This window comes from Kogia breviceps, chromosome 16 (genome assembly GCF_026419965.1).
Source record: "Kogia breviceps isolate mKogBre1 chromosome 16, mKogBre1 haplotype 1, whole genome shotgun sequence".
Classification (NCBI taxonomy): domain Eukaryota; kingdom Metazoa; phylum Chordata; class Mammalia; order Artiodactyla; family Physeteridae; genus Kogia; species Kogia breviceps.
In genome coordinates, this window is record NC_081325.1 from 10,637,135 (window position 1) to 10,661,013 (window position 23,879).

The 23,879-nt window shown below is 40.1% G+C and overlaps 1 protein-coding gene across 1 annotated transcript in view; it reads left to right on the plus strand.

Annotated features, from left to right (window-relative positions):
- The window catches only part of KL (klotho), a 46,909-nt gene extending 23,539 nt beyond the window's left edge, over positions 1–23,370 (plus strand). Inside the window, exons 2-5 of the mRNA XM_059041574.2 lie at positions 11,662–12,172; positions 12,927–13,195; positions 18,833–19,934; positions 20,468–23,370. Coding sequence (XP_058897557.1) covers positions 11,662–12,172; positions 12,927–13,195; positions 18,833–19,934; positions 20,468–20,805 — 2,220 coding nt within the window. The 3' untranslated portion in view covers positions 20,806–23,370. The remainder of the gene's footprint in view (positions 1–11,661; positions 12,173–12,926; positions 13,196–18,832; positions 19,935–20,467) is intronic.
- The last annotated feature ends 509 nt before the right edge of the window (positions 23,371–23,879 follow it).

Below are 23,879 nucleotides of genomic sequence, written 5' to 3' on the forward strand. Positions count from 1 at the left end.
TGGTGTGAGATAGAATTAGTTGGAACAATCCATGTCATCCATCTTTGTGCAAAACATGAAAACATAGCTAAACAAGCGGGACAGACATCATCAGTTTAGAAAACAATGTAGTAAATAATTTGAAGCAGAAAATTCCCCAAACTTGAAAATTTCAGTTACTTTTATTATTTATTTTATTTTTCTTATTAGGAAGCAATGCATGCATGCTTATTACATAAAAGTTAGAAAATCAGAGAAGCAGAACAACATTAAAAAATGGCCATAGTCCCACTCAATAGAGATGACAACAATTATCCTCTTGGTACAAATTCTTCAAAATCCTGTCCTTATGTATATTTATTTTATAGATGTACCTATGATTCTATAAATTAGGTAATACTGCTTATGATTTGTAGCTAACTATAATTTATTAAAGTGATTGATTTGTAGCCAACAATTAATTTGTTCCATTTAACCCCTAATATTTCAACTAATCCCTATTGTTGGCCTTTTAGATTTGTTTCAAGTAATCTAAGAACTATGACTGGCACATAGTGGCTACTCAATAAATGTTTGACTAAAAGAATAAGTAAATGAATAATCTCATGTTGTTGGATGTTCAGATTGTTTCAAGTCAACTCTGTTGTTGATGGAGAGTGTAGAGTCTTGATGAAGAGCTGCCAAGTTATGGAGAAGCATGACGTCTACCCCAGCTGTATTTGTGCAGAGGGCAATGGGAAAGGGATGTCTCCTGTGTCTGGGGAGCCAAACAAGCCTTCACAGGGGAGATGAGAATGGAGGTGAATTTGGAAGGAGAGAGAATTTTTCAGAGAATAACTGGGGAAAATAGCAGTAAGAGGAAGCAGGATTAATTAGGGACTGCTTCTTGGAAGAGGCAAGTGTAAACAGAAGGCAGGGAGGGATAGAGATGATAGAGGAAAAGTAGAATGTCATTACAGGGTTGATAGGTTGTCATCCAAGGTAAGTACAGGCTTGGGTGAGGGGTGACAAGAAATTGACCTGACAGTAGCAAAAGAGCTGGGTTGGGGAGTGATGAGATGTATATTGATAGGAAATTGTTAATTTGTGGGAGGCTGTAAGGCTTGGTGATCGAGCTAGAAATTCTACTTATTTAATTGGCTAAGAAGTACAAAATAAAGTCAAGCAAGTCCAGCTGCTGCCTAAGTCCATGATTTTTCTGACCGGGTGTCAGCGAGGGTGGACATAAGGCCCTGGGCATAGGTTGGGGCCTGGGTGATAGAGGCAAGTCCCAGGCAACTTTTGAGGAACTGCACACAGAGATTACTGGTTATTTTTGTGGATAAAAGTCATAGGGGCCTATTTTTTTTTGAAATTATTTATGTGTTCTATTAAGTGGTTGTTTTGGGGAAGGATGCTTGAAATTCTTTCTGAAGGAACTTTAGTTTACAATCCATGGGGTGGTGCTGATAGAAATAAGAGGAATAATTTGGCCTACAGTCATGAACTTTAGGCTAGTTGGTGTACTTGTGTAACAGCCCAGGGTAGCAGTGACTTTTAAGAAAGTCCCTAGATGTGTAATCATGATACTATTCTTGAACTTGTGGTAAGAGGATGCCAAAAGGGATAAAAAAATTTCCAGTGCTCTCTGAAATTTATCTAGTCCTTCGACCTTTCTCAGAAGAGTGCACCTTTATTTTACAACTAAAACAACATCTTGAGGGCTCTTTTTGGGTAGGGAGTAGACACAAATTAGCCATTTGAATGATTTGCTGTTTATGGGCTGCATTTCATTTCTTTTACCATTGGTCTCAGTCCATTTAATTAAGATTATTGGTAGGATTAAATTAATCCTTTAAGAATTATTCCATTTCAATTTTTAAAAAAATCTAAAGAATGATTTTTTTTTTTAAGTGACCCATTCAGTATCACCTCTGAAATCCATTTGAATGCTTAATACCATCCATGTCTTTTCCAACTTCAGACTTGGTTACACAGCTGCCAACTAGGCATCTTCATTGGGATGTCAAACCCATGACCTAAACAGAACTTGATCACTTCCCTTCCCCAGTCCCTTATTTTCTGGCTATCTCTGTTGTCCTTGATTCTTCCCCTCACAAGGCATATGTAACATCCAATTCATCAGCAAATTCTATTGATTCCACCTTCAATAATAGCCTAAATCTGGCCCCTTCTCACTATCTCCTTTGGTCCAAACCAACCTTATCTTTTTCCTGGACCATTGCAACAGCTCCCTAACTGGTCTCCTTGCTCCCATCTTGCCCTCCTAGCATCTGTTCACCACACAACAGCCAGTCATCTTTTAAAAATCATAAATCAAATGACATTACCACCACACTTGAATAATAAACATAAATGGCCAGTCACAATTCTAAGTGCTTTCCATATATTGACTTATTCAATCATTATAAAGATGTGAACATAAGGTGCTATTGTTATCCCTATTTTCCAGATGAGGAAACAGAGGCACAGAGAGTTAGATTATGTGTCCAAAGTCACACAGCTAATAAGAGTACAGATTTAGAACAGTCTGAGTGACTGTTTGTGGTTTTAGTTTGTATTTCCCTGTTGATATTGGTGTTGAGCACTTTTCCATGTGCTTATTGAGCATTGTTGTGGATGCTCTAGTGAAATGTCTGTTCAAATTTTTTGTTCATGGTGGGGAAGGGGGTGGTTTCTTTTTTATTATTGATTGGTAGGAACAGTGTATTTACTTGGATATAACTCTTTTGTCATATACATATTTTTAATATTTCCCCTCAGTGTTTTGTCTTTTTTTTTTTTTTTTTTTTTTTTTTTGTGGTACGCAGGCCTCTCACTGTTGTGGCCTCTCCCGTTGCGGAGCACAGGCTCCGGACGTGCAGGCTCAGCGGCCATGGCTCACGGGCCCAGCCGCTCCGTGGCGTGTGGGATCTTCCTGGACCGGGGCACCCGTGTCCCCTGCATCGGCAGGCGGATTCTCAACCACTGCACCACCAGGGAAGCCCTGTCTTTTCTTTTTGTTAACTTTTGATGAGCAGATTTCAATCTTGATGATGTCCAATTTATCAATTTTTTTCTTTTATGATTAATGCTTTCTGTGTTCTAAGAAATATTTTGCTACTCCAAAATCAAGAGGCTATGTTTTGTTCCACAAGCTTTATAGTTTTAGCTTTTACATTTGGATCTATGAGTTATCTCATATGAATTTTTATGCATAGTGTAAGGTTGAGTTCATTTTTCTCCATATATTTTCACAGTTGTTGCAGGAGAATTTGTTGAAAAGTCTTTACTTTTGCCACATAAGTGCCTTGGTACATTTGTTGGAAATCAACTGGCCATGGGCTTTAAAAAGTCTCTATTCTTCTCCTTTGATCTATTTGTTTATCCTTATGCCAATATCACACTGTATTGACTATTATGCTTCAACTTTGTTATTCCTTTTGCAGAGTATTTTAACTGTTCTAGGTGCTTTGAATTATCATATACATTTTAGAATCAACTTATTAATTTCCAAAAAAAATTGTGTTGGGATTTTGGATGGGATGGTGTTGACCCTAGAGATCAACTCAGGGAGAATGGATAACTTAACAACGTTGAGTCTTACAATCCATAAAAATCGTATCTCTCTCACATATACATTACTGATACTATGTATGAAATAGACAACTGATGGGAATACACTGAACATAGCACAGGGAACTCTACCTAATGCACTGTGGTAACTTAAATGAGAGGGAAGTCTGAAAGGGAGGGGATATCTGTATGTGTCTGGCTGATTCATTTTGTTGTGCAGTGGAGACTAAAACAGCATTGTAAAGCAACCATACTCCAATAAAAATTAATAAAAAATGGTATTTCTTTCCATTTATTTAGGTCTTCTTTAATTTCTTTTAGTACTGTTTTGTGTAGTCGGTTGCATATCTTTTGTGAAATTATTCCAAAGTATTTTATGGTTTCAGTGCTATTGGAAGTGGTATCGTATTTAAAATTTATTTTCCAAATGCTTGTTGCTCATATATTAAAATACAATTGAGTTTTGTATCTTGACAGTGTATTCTGGTAACTTGCTAAATTCACTTATTAGTTCTAATTAGGTTTGTTTGTTGTTGTTGTTGTTTTTAGATTCCTTAGGGTTTCTATATAGTTAATCATGTTTTATATGAATGAGTTATTTTCTCTTCTTTCCAATCAACCTGACTTCATTTCTTTGATTTGCCTTACTACACTGGCTAGGACCTCCAGTACAGTGTAAATAAAAGTTGTGAGAGTGGTTAAGTTTATTTCTAAGTATTTTATTCTTTTTATATCTATTATAAATGGCATTTTCTTAATTTCTTCTTTGGATTATTCATTGATATTGTATAGAAATACAACTGATTTTTGAATGTTGATATCGTATCCTGCAATTTGCTGAATTCACTTATTAGCTCTAATAATTTTGTGTGTGTGTGAATTCTTTAACACAAAATAATTTTGTAGAGTCACGTCATTGGTGAATAGAGATAGTTTGACTTCTTTCCGACTTCTTTCCTTTTTTTCCCCCTTGCCTAATTACTCTGGTTAGAACTTACAATGCACTGTTTCTGTCTTGATCCTGATCTTAGGAAAGTCTTTCACCAGTTGAGTATGATGATAACTGTGGGTTTTTCAGAAATGCCCCTATCACATCACAATAGTTCCCTTTTATTCCTGTTTTTTAGTGTTTTTGTCATGAAATACATTTGGATTTGTCAAATGCCTTTTCTGCATTCACTGAGATGATCATACGGGGTTTCCCCTTCTTCATTCCATTAATGTGATGTATTGCATTGATTGATTTTCATATGTTGAACCATCCTTGCATTCCTGGGATAAATCCTACTTGATCATGGTATATACTCCTTTTAGTATGCTGCTGGAATTGTTTTGTCAGTATTTTGTTGAGCTTTTTTGTATCTATATCCATAAGGGCTATTGGTCTGTAGCTTTTTTTTTTTTTTCTTGTGATGTCCTTATATGCCTTTGGTATTAGGGTAATGCAATGCTGGCTTCATAGAGTGAGTTAGGAAGTATTCCTTTCTCTTCTATCTTTTGAAGAACTTGAGAAGGTTTGGTGTTAATTATTTTTTAATGTTTGGCACAATTTATCATTGCAGCCACTGGCTCTGGGTTTTTTAGTTGAGCAGTTTTTGATTACTGATTCAATCTCTTATTTATACATCTTAAGATTTTTTATTTTTTCTTGAGCCACTTTTTAGGAATTTGTGTGTTTCTAGGAATTTGTCCGTTTCATCTAGGTTATGTAATCTGTTGGCATATACTTTTTCATAGTATTTGCTTATAATTCTTTTATTATAGAAATAGACAGAAAAGATCAGTAGTAATATCCCCACTTTCATTTCTGATTTTAGTAATTTGAGTCTTCTCTGTTTGTTTCTTAGTCAGTCTAGCTAAAGGTTTGTCAATTTTGTTGATCTTTTCAAAGGATCAACTTTAGATTTTGGTGATTCTATTATTTTTCTATTCTCTATTTTGTTTATATCTACTCTAATCTTTATTAATTCCTGTATCCTGCTAAGTGTGGGTTTAGTTTGCTCTTCTTTTTCTATTACCTTAAGGTGAAAAGTTAGGTTATTGATTTGAGAACTTCCTTCTTTAATATAGTTATTTACAGCTATAAAATTTCCTCTGAACACTGCTTTTGCTGCACCCCATAAGTTTTGGTATATTGTGGTTTTGTTTTTATTCATCTTTTACTATTTTCTAATATTCCTTGTGATTTCTTACTTTACTTGTGGAAAACTTTGTGTTGGACTCTGTGAAAGGTATAAACAGGTAAATGACAAGGAGCTTACAGTTTAGCCAGAGGGAAAATATTTAGATGTGCTGTGAAATTCAGAGTATTTTACTTGACTTCCAAAATTGGTGATACTAGCTCATTGGTAGAAAGAAATATGAGATCCATTTTTTCTAGATTTTTCAGACCCTAGATTTCAAAATACATATTGAGGCTGGGAAGGAAGTAAGTAGGATATCACATACCAGAAGGAAGTGAGGAGAATGTCTTATGCCCCAGATTGGATTTAGTGCATTTTGAAAGAATACAGTATTATTCTCAGAGGCCTACCATGCCAAATTCCTTCTAATCTATGTTTTTGATGGTATGGGCTGTAAGTTCTCTGTCTCTAAAGGTCTCAGAAATAAAATACAATCAGGGTATCTTATGAGAGAGTTTGTCTGCTCTGGCTCGGAAACATGTTTGCTTCTGTCCCAGACTCTTTGATCTGATTCTTACTGCCAGCCTTCATTCCTCCGTATCTGTTTATTGAATACTTACTCTGCACCAGACATTTTGCCAGAATCTGAGAATAGAGAGATAAGAGACATAGCCAATGCCTTCAGAAGACCTACAATCTAGACACTTAAATTCAGTATAATATGGTTCAGGTCTTTGATAGAGGCCAGCTGTGGAGACACATGGAATGGACATTTAAGGGTGGGGAGAGGGAAGATGTCAGGGAAGACTTCCTGGAGATGGTGATATCTGGGCTGAGTTTTGAAGGGGGTGAGGCTGGAGGGACTGGGAGTCGGTAAAACATGAGAGACCCGCACCTATTAAAGCAGGGAAGCCTAGGGGATTTCAGAATTTCACATAGGATTCAGTGTGCCTAGGATTTGGGATTTGAGGCAAAGCCCGTAGGGCAGGTTAGAGAAAAATGAGGCAGGGGTTAATTAGATCAAGGCTTTCAACTAACCATCCTGAACAGTTCAAGCAGGGCCTGCCTTGAGTTATTTCCTTTTTTGATTTTAAGTTTTTTTTTCTTCCCTCTAAAGCAATACATGTGTATGGTAGGAAATGAGAAAAAATATAGATAAGCACAATGAGGACAATTATACCACCCACAAAACCTTCCAGTTATAAATCCTTCCAGATCTTAATGTACATATTTTTGTTTAATAAAACTGCTATTAAATTCTGCTTATTGCTTTGTAACCTGCTTTTTTGTTCAGTTAGTATTTTAGAAACATTTTTCACATGTTGATAGACATTCTTCTATATTATTTATAGTGTTTGAATAGTAGTATCTCTTTAGTCATGCCATAATTTATTAAAACATGCATATATGGGTGTAAATGTATTTGAACAGTGGACATTTCAGTTGTTTTCAGTATTTTGCTATTAGAAATAGTATTTAGATGACCATTCTTGCTCATACCCTTAATTATTTCCCAGAGTCCTTGTCAATAGCTTTTAAAAATCTCAGTCTTGGGCTTCCCTGGTGGCGCAGTGGTTGAGAGTCCGCCTGCCAATGCAGCGGACATGGGTTCGTGCCCTGGTCCGGGAAGATCCCACATGTCGCGGAGCGACATGGGCCCGTGAGCCATGGCCGCTGAGCCTGTGCGTCCGGAGCCTGTGCTCTGCAACGGGAGAGGCCGCAACAGCGAGAGGCCCGCGTACCACACACACACACACACACACACAAATCTCAGTCTTAAGATAACAACCTTACAAGATTAACTTATCTGGAATAATTAGAAGGCAATGCCAAACCATACATAACCGTCACCCTATTAATCATCCTAAGTGGTTGCAACATCCTAAGTGGTGACTTTCGTAAACCTAGCATCATAGTATTTGATTACTTACATCTACCATCAGAAAATGGAACGAACTCACGCGGAGGTGATGAAGCAGAGTTCAGTCCAGTGTGACAGACAATGGGGCCTTCGTGTTCCTGGGAGGGCCTGAGGGTCTCCTCAAGGAGCATAGCTGGGAGGGAGGCATCATCACCTGCAGTAAGTGATGTCAGAGAAGTAACTAAGTGACATAAGGGCTCAGTGTGGCAGGTCGGGTGGGAGTGGGGCAGGGAACTTCCTGGAGAAGATGCCACACATGGGATGACTACCAAGTTAGACTTCTGTGGAGAGCAGTCAAACAACAGATCCAGTGAGGCGTTCTGAAGTGGGGTGTGTGGTTAAGCCAGATAATATCTAAGATGCTTTCCATGTTCGTCAAAGTCCTCCAGAGAAACAGAACCAACAGGATATACAGAGTTATACGGAAAGAGATTTACTAGGAGGGATTGGCTCACGCAGTTATGGAGACTGAGAAGTCCCACAATCTGTTGTATGCAAGCTGGAGGTTCAGGAAACGCAGTGGTGTAGTTCAAGTACAAACCTGAAGACCTGCAGACCAGGGGAGGCAATGACGAAAGTCCTGGCCTGAGTCCAAAGGTCTGAGAACCAGGAGTGCCAACATCTGAAGGCAGGAGAAGATGGATGTCCCAGCTCGGTCAGAGAGCAAGTTCACCCTTCCTTCCTTTTAGGCCCTCACTGGATTGGAAGATGCCCACCGCCGTATTGGAGAGAGCAATCTTTTTTACTCAGTTGACTAATGCAAACGCTAATCTCTGCCAGAAAAACCCTTAGCGTTTGTTAAGTGGAGCACAGTGTGCCCAAGGTGAGCCTTGGTTTAATAATTGATCAAAAGAGAAATTAAGGGGACTTCCCTGGTGGCACGGTGGTTAAGAATCCACCTACCATTGCAGGGGATACAGGTTCGATCCCTGGCTGGGAAGATTCCACAAGCCACGGAGCACCTAAGCCCCTGCACCACAACTACTGAGCCTGCGCTCTAGAGCCCGCGAGCCATAGCTACTGAGCCCACGTACCACAACTACTGAAGCTTGCATGCCTAGAGCCCATTCTCTGCAACAAGAGAAGTCATCGCAATGAGAAGCCCGCGTGCCACAACAAAGAGTAGCCCCAACTCACCTCAACTAGAGAAAAGCCTGTGTGCAGCAATGAAGACCCAATGCAGCCAAAAATTAAGATTAAAAAAAAATTAAGAAAAAGAGAAATTGAAGCAGAGAAGTCTGTCACTCACAGGTCCTGGAAGAAGTACGGAGCATGCCTTAAGGGACCACTTGGGGTGGTTAAGGCAGAGCACAGAGAGAGGGAGAGAGACAGAACCCTGGACTCATGCCTTTAATAGGGTCCGTGTGTGAGTGCTTTGGGGTTCCTGGGCCAGATTGGTCAATTCAAGCCAAAAGAGGGGTTTTGGTAAGCCCCACAGGGGTCTTATGTAAGGGGTGCATAAGGCATATAGAGTCTGGGAGGCAGGGGAGACCTGTTGATCACACGGGCTATTGGGGAGGTCATCTCAGAAACTTACTTGTTTGTGATTGTGGGCTGCTATCTAGGCAGGGCATGCACTTGCATGAGGGACTAGTGTCAGTTTAAGTTCCCTGTAGGACACATAGTTAAACAAAATGGATGCTGAGGCAGAACACCATGAAGGAGCTTAGTTAAACTCTTGACAAATGCTTTACCAGCCATGTGGGGGGTCCCTCAGTCCAGTCAGTCGACACATAAAACTAATCATCACACTTTCCAGTGCTACAAATTTATACTGTACTTCTCTAAAATAATTGACCACTTGAAAAGCACTTTCACTTATATCATATTTAATCCTTGCAATGTCCCTGAAGGAGAATAGATGCTATTCCCATTTGTTCAAAGAAGTACCTGAGGCTCACACTGGTAACAGAGGATTTGGTATCCAAACTTGAGATTCTTCTAATCCAAACTCCAGATCGTATCACTATATCACATTGATGCCATGGGCTGAACTCCTTAGCAGGTGGCGTTTCCTTTACCTGCTGTGTTTTTCTTTTTGTTCTGTTGATCCTTTAGGGAGAGAAGGAATAAGCATTCATGGAGACCCTACCATGTGGAAACTCTGTTAGGTGTTTTGTGGAACGTATCTCATTTAATCCTCATTACAGCCCTGTGAGAGACAGAGGAAAGTTAGTTTTACCTGCCCTGGTTAAGTTATGTGGTCAAAGGCACACACAAAAAAGTGATGGAGCAGGAATTTTATCTGATATCAAATACCATGTGTGCACTTCCCTACAGCCAGCGTCATTCGTTTCCTTGCCAGACCTCCTCTGAGCCATGTAAAAGTACTCAAGGTTAGAAGAGTGGTCTGTGATTGTAGCCAGTTCTACTGTATGGCTCTGACTTCATCTACCTGCAAAACTGACCCAAATCAGGAAGTTCTTGGTTACTCCCACTTCTCCCTGGCCTCCTGACTCCCCCATCTTAGTGCCTGTCCTGCAGAGGTATGTCTGTTAGGGTTAGGTCATGTCTATCCACAGGCTTCAAATCAGCCAAATTAGGAAAGTCCTAACATCGTGAGTCCTACAGCCTGGATTTCCCCTTTTCTGTTTAACTCTTAACTGGGGAGATTTCTTGTCAGTGGGGAAGGGAGAGAGAGGGTGGTGAAGGTGAGGAAGATAGAGAAGGGGGGAGCACATCACAAATCCAGCAGCACAGCACAATCACGCCCCAGTTTCTTGAATCACGTGGGCAAAGGCCACTTCTTATGATCAATATTTTATTCTCCATTTCCTTCCTAGCATATAGATAGCTGCTTTAGGTCATGAAAAAAACACATTCTGTGAAATGAAACATAGTAGATGTTTACTAAGAAACTAAAAATGAAAGACATGCACTATTTGATTCCATTGAAATAGCTGGCTGAACTCATAAGAATGGTGATGAGGCTATTCTTGGACACCTGAACTGCACTGGAATGAACCAAGAGCAGAATATTAAGGAACAAGGAAGAGGATGTCTGGCATAGGAATGCAAGAGCTTCTTCAGGCCCGGGAGTGGAATGAAAACTGGCATGATCATTGGGAGAATGGGAGTCAAACAGAGAATTAGAATGGAATTTTCCAGGAGGATATATTAGGAGAGCAAAAGGCTGATAAACAGCTCTTGCATTTGGAGAAAAACAGGGGGAGTAAATCAGGAATTCAAAAGTAAAGAAAAACCTAATTCAAGGAAGGGAGGGAAAAAAACACTATTCTTTGTAAATAGAAAGGAGACAAATGAAAATAAGATATCAGAAGTCAGCAAGATTTTATGGGAGTCAGAAGTTGATTTAATGGAAGCAAAGCCCATTTCATTGCTGTAGGAAACACCCAGCTGAGTTGCTGATTCACTGTGGACATCTGATCTCTTCAAAGCTGCATTTAGGTGTTTTTGCTCTTGGCTTGTATCTTGTACCCCGCGGGGGTCGGCAGGAAGCCAGCTATGTCCCAGAGTACTGGATGGTGGGCCAAGATTAGATATCGGAGTTGGTTCTTTATCGCGCTGATTCTTCTTAGAGAAGAACAAAGATTGTGAGAACATGTGTTAGAATTTTTGTTATGAGACATGAATACAAAATATTAAATCGACTCCAACAATTTAAGTCAACTTGAAAACTCCCGGTCTCTTAGGATAAAAAAATATAATCCTATTTAGAAATTCCTGGTGTAATCACAGATGCGGGATTGGCTCTCTTCATGAAGGCTATTAATTAAAAAGTACATAATCCAAAGTCATTTAAGTAGTAAGATATTATAACAAATTCTTATTTCATTAACTTTTCAAAGGATGAATAATAACTACATATTCAACACAAGAAATTCACATTTTTCCACTGGCTGCTGAAAAACAGTGGAAATGATTCCAGTTATGGTTGCAGCTCACTGTGGGCTGACTTACCTCTGGAATTTTTTATTGGTTCCAGGTGACTTTTACATTGTGGGGTTAGTCAGTAGGTTAGACTTGATGAGAAACAGATACAACTAGAAATGGGGATTCAAATACATGTTCTATTTCTGCTCACAATCAGAGATAAATTCACCATGGTTTTTCTCTTTATAGGCTCATGCCAAAATCTGGCATCTCTACAATACTTCTTTCCGCCCCACTCAGGGAGGCCAGGTGTCCATTGCCCTGAGCTCCCACTGGATCAGTCCTCGAAGAATGACTGAACATAGCATCAAAGAATGTCAGAAATCTCTTGACTTTGTCCTAGGCTGGTTTGCCAAACCCATATTTATTGATGGGGACTATCCTGAGAGCATGAAGAATAACCTTTCATCTCTTCTGCCTGATTTTACTGAATCTGAGAAAAAGTTCGTCAAGGGAACGGCCGACTTTTTTGCTCTTTCCTTTGGACCAACCTTGAGTTTTCAACTGTTGGACCCTCAGATGAAGTTCCGTCAGTTGGAATCTCCCAGCCTGAGGCAACTCCTTTCCTGGATTGACCTTGAGTATAACCACCCTCAAATATTTATTGTGGAAAATGGCTGGTTTGTTTCAGGGACCACCAAGAGAGATGATGCCAAATATATGTATTACCTCAAAAAATTCATAATGGAGACCTTAAAAGGTAGGAGTGTGGATAAAATCCTAATTTCCTGCCAGAATCTAATGGAAAAACAATCTTTAAGATGATCTTAATAAACTGTGTGAATTTATAGTTTTTAATCAGAATGTAGAAATTCATTTTGGCAATAGTAGGATTGCATTTATGTAACACCTTTCTCATTTGGGACCTTGAGGAACTTGAATTAATTTTTTAAACTCGTTTCATAAATGAGAAACTGGGTTATAATGTTTAAAATTACTAGACTTTCAGAGTTACTACTCTAGATTTTTTAGATTATATTAAAGATTAAGTAAATCCCAAGATATCTAGATCCCTGTACACATTTTTCAGTTCAGATTGCTTGTACTGAATAAAACACTTTTTATTTAAAAAAAAAAGGAATATCAATATTTTCTGAAGAAAAGAGTAAGTAGTCCATGCCTTTGAAGAGTTAATTCATTTATTGCATCAGGCACAAAGATAGGTGCTTAGGACAGAAAGTAGAACAAGATATCTTGGCCCAAAGAGCACCCACTAGAAATAAGAGAAATTCAGATAAAAACATATTGGAGATAAGCCTATTTGTGAAGACATTTACTAATATTTGTAGCGTTATCTAGGTTCTCTTAGAGCCTTTCATCAGTGAGAAGGGTCATCAGTTTACCAAGCAATAAGCATTATACTTACTGAAGTAGTAAAATCCTCAAATGCTCTTGAATCATGAGACGAGTGCCCATCTCAGGGTCACGTTGCTCTTGTCCTCTTTCCTTTGCAGCCATCAGGCTGGACGGGGTGGATGTCATCGGGTACACAGCGTGGTCCCTCATGGATGGCTTCGAGTGGCACAGAGGCTATAGCATCAGACGTGGACTCTTCTACGTCGACTTTCTAAGCCAGGATAAGAAGTTGATGCCGAAGTCTTCAGCCTTGTTCTACCAGAAGCTGATAGAGAAAAATGGCTTCCCTCCTTTACCTGAAAATCAACCCCTAGAAGGGACCTTTCCCTGTGACTTTGCTTGGGGAATTGTTGACAACTACATTCAAGTAAGTCAGCTGACAAAACCAATCCGCAGTCTCACCAAGCCCTATCACTAGTAAGTAGTACTTCCTTATTAGGTTGTCATGGCACATTGTCCACTCCTCAGGCCAAACATGGTTACTTAGTGAGCGCATGAAAGGCACCATTTGGAATGCTGCACTCTTCTCTCCAAAAATCTTCCTAGCTTCATCTTGCACTTTAAATCAGCTCCAGGGGGAACAGATTAAAAGTATATCCATCTTTAAGATGTGATAGGATAGTGAAAGATAAAACACTCCTTTTAATACCATGGTTTTCAACCCCTTTTAAAGTAGTTGTTGAGTTCTTCCATAAACATGATATAAAACAGAACTCCACATTATCTGAGATCTCGGTGGAGCTGCTGAGATTGAAGCAGGAGAGTTAGGCAGAGCCCTCCTGAGGCATAACTGTGGAACCCCCAAGCTTGTGGAAATACCTCCAGTAAAAAAAACCCTCGCTCAGTGATTCACTGATCGGAATGCCATTTCTAGCAACACTTTTTGAATTGCAGTGGTAATGAAGTTCTTCAAAATGGTCAACCAATATTTACTGAGCATCTGCTATGTAGTTGGCCCTCAGTATTATTTTTAATTTTTCCAGCTTTAAAAGGATCTGTTTTCTAGAGTTTGATTGAATACTTTAGCGAGCACTTATTGGATGCTTAGTGTGTACAAAGCCCTGTGTTAATTGCTGTGGGCAGAGGACTCGGTTGAGGGGAGTACACATTAGGATGAGTAAGATACAACCCCTGCTTTCAAAGGAGTCTATTGAGGGGAAATGATGGGTCGCAAATAGTTTGACGGTGTGAACGGAGCCTGGTGGTAAGTGAGCAGGGTGGGGAGGGAGTGGAGGTGTTGCTGAACAGAGTTCGTGTGTGAAAATAGAGACCAAGACGGAGACAAAGTTTGGTATCCACAGACAGGCAAAGGGTTTAGCATGTTGGCTGCTTCTAGCCAATTCACTGGTTCTGCTGGGGAGGAAAAATAACTTTCCCTCTACCCTTCTGAGTTCTTAACTGAGACCCCTGTAATAAGAGGTAGATTAACATGAGAAGAACAAACAGAAGTTTATTAGTATGTTTACCTCATGTATACATGGGAGATGCTCTGAGAAAAATGAGTAACTCCCCAAGGTAGCTTAGAGTTCAGGCTTAAATACCATCTTAATAGGAAAAGGGGAAAAGTAAATGATTTTTAGGAAAGATGAATGGGCCCTTAAAAGAATAGATGGGAGCTATGATAGTTTGTGACAAAGTTTGCCTGCATGTGATGTTGGCTTTGAATATCCTCTCCTGTGATAAATCTTCCCTGCTTGGTGAAACTCCCACAAAGGGATTTGTGACAATCCTTTTGAGTTCCTTTTGGAGGATCTGTCTCTAGGCAGATAAGAGGAGTTCAGAGAAAGCCTTTCCCTTGCATTTGCTATTTTTCAAGTACCTGCAGCTCAAAATAATCAATATACTGAAGGGGCATTTTGGGATGGCATTTCCTGAACACCTACAGTCATATTTTGGTGCAGCATATTCTGTTACCTTTCAGTTCAAAAGAGATATTTGGAAGAATGCCTTTTATTTATGGGGGAATAAATCAACACCTGGTGGCACAGTGGTTAAGACTCCATGCTCCCAATTCAGGGGGCCCAGTTTCGATCCCTGGTCAGGGAACTAGATCCCACATGCATGCCGCAATTAAGAGTTCGCCCGCCACAACTATGGAGCCGGCGAACCGCAACTAAGGCGTCTACCTTCCACAACTAAGATCCCGTGCAACCAAATAAATAAATAAGAAATTTTTTAAAAAAATCAACACCATCCTTAATACTTTTTTTGCCGTGTTGTATTATTCTTACATCTTATTCAGACCTCCAGTTCGTTTTAGGGACAGTCTTGACTCCAGTCCATTCCTTACATTTAAAAGGCATCCAATGAGGACACAGGGAGGGGGAAGGGTAAGCTGGGGCGAAGTGAGAGAGTGGCACTGACATATATACACTACCAAATGTAAAATAGATAGCTAGTGGGAAGCAGCCACATAGCACAGGGAGGTCAGCTCGGTGCTCTGTGACCACCTAGAGGGGTGGGATAGGGAGGGAGGGAGGGAGAAGCAAGAGGGAGGAGATATGGGGATATATGCATATGTATAGCTGATTCACTTTGTGATACAGCAGAAACTAACACACCATTGTAAAGCAATTATACTCCAGTAAAGATGTTAAAAAAAAAAAAAAGGCATCCAAGGAACGCTGTGTTTACAAGGATATCTGAGCCCAGTAGCCTGTCTTCCAGGCTCAGGTTTTCCTCCCTCCTCCATCTCCCCTTCTCCCTCATCCCACTGCTATTTGGAACCTCCCCATCCTAATTTCTCCTGCAGTGGGATCCACAGTGGGGGTTCAAGTAGGATCTGAAGCAGCAGAGGTGGTGCTAGTGAGGGAGGAGGAAAGGAGGAAGGAAGGAAGGGGGGAAGGCCACTCCCTAGTGCATCCTGGTTGGTCCCTGGTCCTTTTTCTACCTCTTGACCTTCTTCTGAGCCCTGCTTGCTGGGCCCTGGGACCCTAGTCACTGAGGGCTCGTGCTCTGTCCCATCTCTGACAGCAGCCCAGCCAGGGCTGGTAATTCCCAGTTTTGTCTTTTGAGAAGAGAAGGCTCCGGCAGCGTTTCTGTGCCGATGGTATGAACTCAGGGAGCAGTGGGGACATTTGTGGGGAGCCCTTTCACTCCTGCTTTGTTCCCTTCCAGGGACTGTGTCTGCCTTGGGAACTGGTCAGTGGTGAGAACATTTTAAGAATACATCTTACTCCTTCCAGAGAGAAGAACTCAGAGCAGAGGCGACAAGTACGGCAGGCAGCTACGGGGAAGGGAGATAGGGAGAGAATTCCTGTTTCTGCTCCCTAGAGGCAGTGTTTACACTTTGATCTAATGCCAGCCACTCATCAGCCCTGGAGCTTTGCCCTCAGGCTGCACAGCTCAGGGCCCCTGCTACCTTCACCTAGCCAAGCCGCCTGGCCTGCTCCCTGCTGACCCAGCCAGACACAGACCCTCTGCGGACCAAAGCTCCTCTAGAAGCTCTCTAGTGGGAAAAGGCTGCAACTGCTCTTTTATTCTTTCTGCTTTTCACCTGCCTGGAGCATTGTACTACTGTGGCGGCTCTCTTCCCAAGCTAACTTCCTAACTGACAAAGTAAAAACAAGTTTTTTGTTAGGGCAGTTCTCATGAGTGTATGGGTAAGTTTTAATTTACAAACAGGTCTCTATACTTTTAATGCATTAGAAGTGAATTTTTATTTTATTTTATTTTATTTTTTTGTCATTCATTCGATATTTATTAAGTACCTACCACTATGCTCAGACCAGGGAATACCGAGACAAATACAGTTAGGTGCCTACCTCCGTTCAAATACACAAGCTGGTGAGAAAAACATCAAGACCCATCGTGGTGTTTTTAGCTGGCAATACTTTTTTTTTTTTTTTTTTTAAACATCTTTATTGGAGTATAATTGCTTTACAATGGTGTGTTAGTTTCTGCTTTATAACAAAGTGAATCAGCTATACATCCCCATATCTCCTCCCTCTTGCGTCTCCCTCCCACCCTCCCTATCCCACCCCTCTAGGGGGTCACAAAGCACCAAGCTGATCTCCCTGTGCTATGTGGCTGCTTCCCACTAGCTATCTATTTTACATTTGGTAGTATATATATGTCCATGCCACTCTCTCACTTCGTCCCAGCTTACCCTTACCCCTCCCCATGTCCTCAAGTCCATTCTCTACATATAAGTGAATTTCAAACCATTGAAATTTATCTTTTCACTCCTGGCTAGTATTTCAAACTCCCAGTATGAATGAGGCATGCATTTCACCTGAAAAGCTTTAAAAATAACATCTCATTAACACCACCTGTCTGAAGTCTGATCTTAGGCTTGTTCACATGGATTGTCATTGTCCTTGGGCCTAATTTCTCAGCCAAGAGGTTTGTTTTCCCATAACCACTAATGCTCATAGCTCATAAATACAAAACCTGCTATGTACTGGAGACGTAGAGCTTTTTTAACATTGGCCACTGTTAGGGGAACATTTCTTCCATAATATACTGAATACATACATTATAACCTTCTGAAAGGTTCAACTTTATTATTTTTTTATTAAGAAATAAGTCAATAAATACATCAGTGGAGATTATATAGAATTTTGCCTAAACACCCATTTATAAATGTCCTGTATTTTTAAGAAATAGGGTATAAATAGAAATTATACCCTAGTTTCTCATGTTTGTTTTCAGATGGACTGAATAAAACCTGTTGTTCTAGAACAATTATGGTAGAAAAGTTATGAATATTTTCAACTCAGAGTTCTGTAAAAATAATCCAAATAATTCCTTCAAGCTATGAACACTTTCACTTCCAAAGAGTATGCAAATATTTTCTCTAGCAAAGCTGAGGAAACATGATTTGTGGGTGCACCAGAGTGGAAAAATACTTCTGACAGCATTCCCACAGCATTAGAGGAAATGCATGTGTGGGTGATCTACAAGGGACAATTCTCCAGAAAAAGCAATTTCCCTCTGACATGCTGTATTTTATTACTTTCCGTTATAAGCACAGCACTGACCCCTCTAGAGAAACAGAAGCTCATTTGCAACAGGCCTGAAAAATGCAAGGAAACCTCTGCTAGAGATTCAAAACCGGAGTTTGACTCCAGCTTTTATATAGAGGGTCAAACCGAGGAACCAATTCTAACAGGATTATTTCTGAGGAGAAAACTGGCTTTGGTGGTGGGTCCTTGGGATAAACTTTCAGTTTCCATTCCTGCCATGGTTGGCACGTGGAGGAAGGATTTTGTGATTTTGATTTTGCAATTTGTCCACTTTCCTAAATACGTGTTTTCATTTTGAAGACTTGTAAATCAGAGTTTGAGAAACCTTATTGTCATGATCGTCACAGAAAAATAATTTAGAAAATTTTAAAAAGCTATGTTAAAATATCCCATTATGGGTAGATGACAGAATTGTTTTCCACATTCTCTATCACGTTCTACCATCAGTCAGAATGAGTTTGCTAAATTCTGTTATGGACACTAATGCCAATAAAAGGCAACCATTATGCTTATTTTCCAAGTCCTTCACCTAGAGCAAACCTCCATTTAGAACGTGATTTTAAGAAGCACAATTTAATCTTAAATATCGTTTCATTTTCTGACTCTCACTCAGGTTTTAAGCTTTATCATTTTTTTGTCTAGTTTTTTTTTTTAATTTTGCAAGTCTCGTATCATTAGTGATTTCTTACACTAAAAGAAAAACGTCCAAAATACTCTGCTTGCTTAACACAGACCACAGGTGTGTGAGGATTATTAATGTTTGTCATCTGAAGTGACCCCAAAAATTCAGATTTTTTTTTAACATTAAAGTAACAGCTCCAGAGTTACAGAGAACTATGGGTAAAACAAATGTGCACCCATCAAAGGGGAATATTTTCTTCTCCAAGAACTTCCTATTTATGAAAAAATAGTTTAAAAATTCAGCTAGGAAGGTTTCTGTTTTTACCTATTTTGCTGGCTGGTTTTGTCAAAAGAACTGCGTTGAACGACTTTCCAGGACCGTCCAGGGAGGCTAACGGTTACTCTCCTCCTGCCAGGTGGACACCACTCTGTCTCAGTTTACCGACCCCAGCGTTTACCTGTGGGATGTCCACCACAGTAAAAGGCTTATTAAGGTGGACGGGGTTGTGACCAAGAAGAGGAAATCCTATTGCGTTGACTTCGCCGCCATCCGGCCCCAGATCGCCTTACTCCAGGAAATGCACGTGTCGCATTTCCACTTCTCCCTGGACTGGGCGCTGATCCTGCCGCTGGGGAACCAGTCCCAGGTCAACCGCACGGTCCTGCGCTACTATCGCTGCGTGGCCAGCGAGCTCGTGCGCGCCAACATCACCCCGGTGGTGGCCCTGTGGCGCCCCGTCGCCCCGCACCAGGGGCTGCCGCCACCCCTGGCCCGGCACGGCGCCTGGGAGAACCCTCACACCGCCCTGGCTTTTGCAGAGTACGCCAGCCTGTGCTTTCGAGACCTCGGCCACCACGTCAAGTTCTGGATCACGATGGACGAGCCGTCCACGCGGAACATGACGTATAGCGCGGGGCACCACCTCCTGAAGGCCCACGCGTTGGCCTGGCGCGTGTACGATGAGAAGTTTAGGCGCTCTCAGAAGGGTAAAATATCCATCGCCCTGCAGGCGGATTGGATAGAACCGGCCTGCCCTCTCTCCCCAAAAGACCAAGAAGTGGCCGAGCGAGTTTTGCAATTTGACATTGGCTGGCTGGCCGAGCCCATTTTCGGCTCTGGGGATTATCCACGCGTCATGAGGGACTGGCTGAACCAGAGAAGCAATTTCCTCCTGCCTTATTTCACTGACGAGGAAAAAAAGCTAATCCGGGGTTCCTTTGACTTTCTGGCTTTAAGCCATTACACCACCATCCTTGTAGACTGGGAAAAAGAAGATCCAGTAAAATATAATGATTACCTGGCGGTGCAAGAAATGACCGACATCACCTGGCTCAGTTCCCCAAGTCAGGTGGCCGTGGTGCCCTGGGGGTTACGCAAGGTACTGAATTGGCTGAAGTCCAAGTACGGAGACCTCCCCATGTATATAATCTCCAACGGCATCGACGATGATCCTCATGCAGCCGAAGACAACCTGAGGGTGTATTACATGAAGAATTATGTAAACGAAGCTCTGAAAGGTAAGGAGTCCCCGAAACAGAGGTCCTTTGAGGGTTAAGTCACCTGAGAGAGAGCCTGATGCCTGATAGAAACTCTCAAACATACACACACACCATCACCTGCAGAGAAAGTGACACCTATTCCTTGACACACTGAAAAAGTCCAAGTGCTAGCTAGTATTTTCCCCAGGGATAAAGGAGTTTGGCTAAAAGAGGAAGATGGAATATCCCTCGCACCTACTCTGGGTGGAATAAACCCTGGACTATCTTGTCCTCCATATCAGATGGCTTCACAGCAGTCTTGACTGCTTCAGTACTTAAAAGATTTAACCCAAGTGCATCATAGTAGGCTTAATTATGTAAAACCTACTATGTTAAATGTATTTACCTCTTTGTCTTCGGATAAAAAAAGCCTTTTCTGATTAAGTCTAATTAAATCTGAAGCTTTATTAAATAGTATTGACATTTTTGCTGATGCGCTAGGGCTATGTAAAAGCAAAGTGTTGTGTGCAAAATATTTTCATAACTTTTCTCCTGTCCTTTTGTTTTTCTAGCGTATATATTGGATGGTATCAATCTTTGTGGATACTTTGCTTATTCATTTAATGATCGCACAGCTCCGAAGTTTGGCCTGTATCGTTATGCTGCAAATCAGTTTGAGCCCAAACCATCCATGAAACATTACAGGAAAATTATTGATAACAATGGCTTCCCAGGTCCCAAAGCTCTGGGAAGATTTTGTCCAGAAGAATTCACCCTGTGTGCAGAGTGCAGCTTTTTTCATACCCGAAAGTCTTTACTGGCTTTCATAGCTTTTCTATTTTTTGCTTTTATTATTTCTCTTTCTCTTATTTTTTACTACTCTAAGAGAGGCAGAAGAAGTTACAAATAGTCTTGATATTTTTCTTATTCATTTATTTGAAATAATTGTACACACACAGCAGCTGTTATCCATTTGTACTTCTCAGTGTTGTGAAACTATAGATTTTATATATCTGACTTCTAGAAGACCTTTTTGTGGCATTTGACAGAGCTTTTGAAATGAGCATAAGTGATTGTAAAATATTGAATAATGTGAATAGTGCCTGGATTTGTTCTTTTTGGCAGGGGGATATTAAAAAAAATACTGACAGGGGCTATCATTTCTGCAGCACATTCTATAACAAAAGCATGAGAAATGGGAACCATTCTGTAACATTTTTACAGAAATTGGATGGCAAGATTAAGAATATTTTTTGTCTGTGCCCATTGCTATATGCAATGTTTGTCTTGAAGTCATATCGCAAGTACTGGAATCAAAAGTTAAGTCCCAAGTAACCATATCTTAACTGCCACAATATGCCTAATAGTCTCTGCTGAACCAAGTTTCCCTTGAAAAAGAAGATGGCAGAATATAGAACAGATGACAAAGGACCCTACGCTGGAATGTTCCTTTTAAAGCAGTGTTTCTATAAAATACTGTTATATTAATTTACATACCTGGTTAATGATAGTCTTAGCAGAACAAATGACAGAACTCTATATTTTATGTAAGTATAAAATATATTTTTTTATATTTCGAGGCACTCTCTAAACCCCAGGTCCTTGAGGGCTTTGTGTCCCTGTCGAGGGCCTGCACACATGGACTTTCACTAAATGTGTGCAGAAAAATATGCATGAATTATGCAATATTAGGCCCTTAAAGAAGCATAAACCAACTGTGAAATGCATTATACTGCAGTGGCTGGAGTGGGCGGAAAGGAGGAAAAAGTACTTGTTATGAGCAACATTGTGATTAATTTTATTATAAACTTTTATTTAGAGCAGACCTTGGAATGAATGAGGTGACCTTTTCTGAGAGAATAAGAACGAAATAATAACTTATTTTATGAGGAGTGACTCCTTCTGTTCTTTAGAATATGCCAACATTTCTTTGAATTGAGTTTTAAAAATTCTTAGTAGGTTCAAAAGCATTTGGTCTAATAACCCTGGAAGATTTGTTTCTGTAATTGCTGAGGTCCATTTTATATTTTTGCTGCTACTTCTGTGGAGCTAGCTTTGAATGAGTTTTGCTTCGAACTTTTATATAGAAACATGCTATGGATTTTTAGAAAGGGCTAATTAGGTCTTATCCTTTAAAGCCCCTTAAATAAGTCTTGATTTTCAGACAGGGAAGTCTGTTGCACTGGAGCTGGGGATTATCCTAATGTTTGTTTTATAGATAAGCCAAAATTATATCAGGCAAGATAAATCAATATCATGTCTGGCATAACTAATCTTGCTGACAAAGGGTTCTAGTGAATAAAGAAAACACTGTACTGTATCATGTATCATCTTTAGAGGTGGTATGATTTTTTTCCATGAAAGATAAGCTTTTGGTGGTACTCTTTTAAAAGTTGGTCTTATTGTTAAAATCGCAAACTAGAGAATAATAGTTTATTTTATGTATATATTTTTCTGATTATAATAGTAATATATGCTCATTGTAAAACATTTAAAAACACAGAAACTATATATAAAGAAAATAATTACCTATAATTTCACCACCTTGCGGTAGCCACTATTAACATAGTGTATGTATTTTATTTTACATCGAGTCAGATCATATTGTAAATAGTTATGTGTCTTTATTAATTTTCATTGTGTGCATTTCCTTTGCCAGTCTTCAAAGGCATGATTTTTGATAGCTGTAGAGTAATTCCACTATATGAATTTATCACAACTTATTTAATGATTCCTATTTGTTGGACTAGTTTCTTATTGTTAATTACTGTTAAATAATGGATTTTGTTTAAAAATAATTTTCTTGCTGCAGCATTTAATTTCCTTGAGTGTGGAGAGAAGTAATTCTGTCCCTTGATAAAGAATTGTAATAAATCTGCCTGAAACTTTTTCTTACGTCACCAAATATCTAGATAAATTTCTTAATTATTTTTTTCTTTCGGGTTGATTAAACCACCTAGAATATGATCTGAGTGGTGAAGAAAGGGATCTGAAAGCAGGAGTGAAGTTCAAGGCTGGAAGACAGTAGGGGCGGGGAGGGGCCCCAAGCTAATCCCTATGGTTGAGCTGAGAGGGAATTTCAGACACTGAAAGAGACAGGAGACGCCAAAGAACCAAAGAGAAATGACACTTCAGCATCATTCAGCAAAGTAATCAGGTGAGCATTACGCTAACTTTGAGTCCCCGTAGACCTTAGGGGGAGGTCGGTGGCTCCCCCAAGCGGGAAGGGGGAGTGGGCGGGGCGCCGCTCAGATGAGGCTGGGAAACGGGAGGTGCTAGGAGGGCTTTCTGATCCATCGGGGATGGAATCCTCATTTCATAACTGGCTTCTCAGGGCATTGCTTCTTCCACTGATGCTTAACTTTCATGAATTCTGAGTTTTTCACCATGTTACATATATTTTTTAAAATATAGAGACAATTACCTTGGAAGTCCTACATCTCAATACCTTTTGGGGCCAGCTCTGCAGCGGCATTAAGTGGTAAGCCGTGGTCCCCAAGCCCTCTGGGCTAATTTCTGCCATATTTGTGTTTGCTCTACATTCCAGGTTCCTTCCTTTGGACCTGGGGTTGGGGAGTAGGAAGGGGAGGAGAGGTGGGGTGGGTCATGCACTTATGCCCCATTCATTTTGCTTTAGTTTGGAAGGATGGTTTTTCACATTCATTTAAGGACATTTTTCATTTTATTTTTGGACTTCCACAGATAGTAATTAGAATCTACTAATGCCTTGGAAACATTTCTTTTTATTATTTATTATAATGCCATCCAACAGAGATATAATGCAAGCCACATATTTTAAATTTTCTAGTAGTCACATTAAAAAAAAAAAGGCATAGAAAATAAAGCTTGACACTATACAGTATTTTATTTTCCCCAACATATCCAAAATATTATAATTTCAATATGCAATCAATATAAAAATGATTGAGAGTTTTACATACTTTTTTGGGCTACTAAGTCTTAGAAATCTGGTGTGTGTTTTAC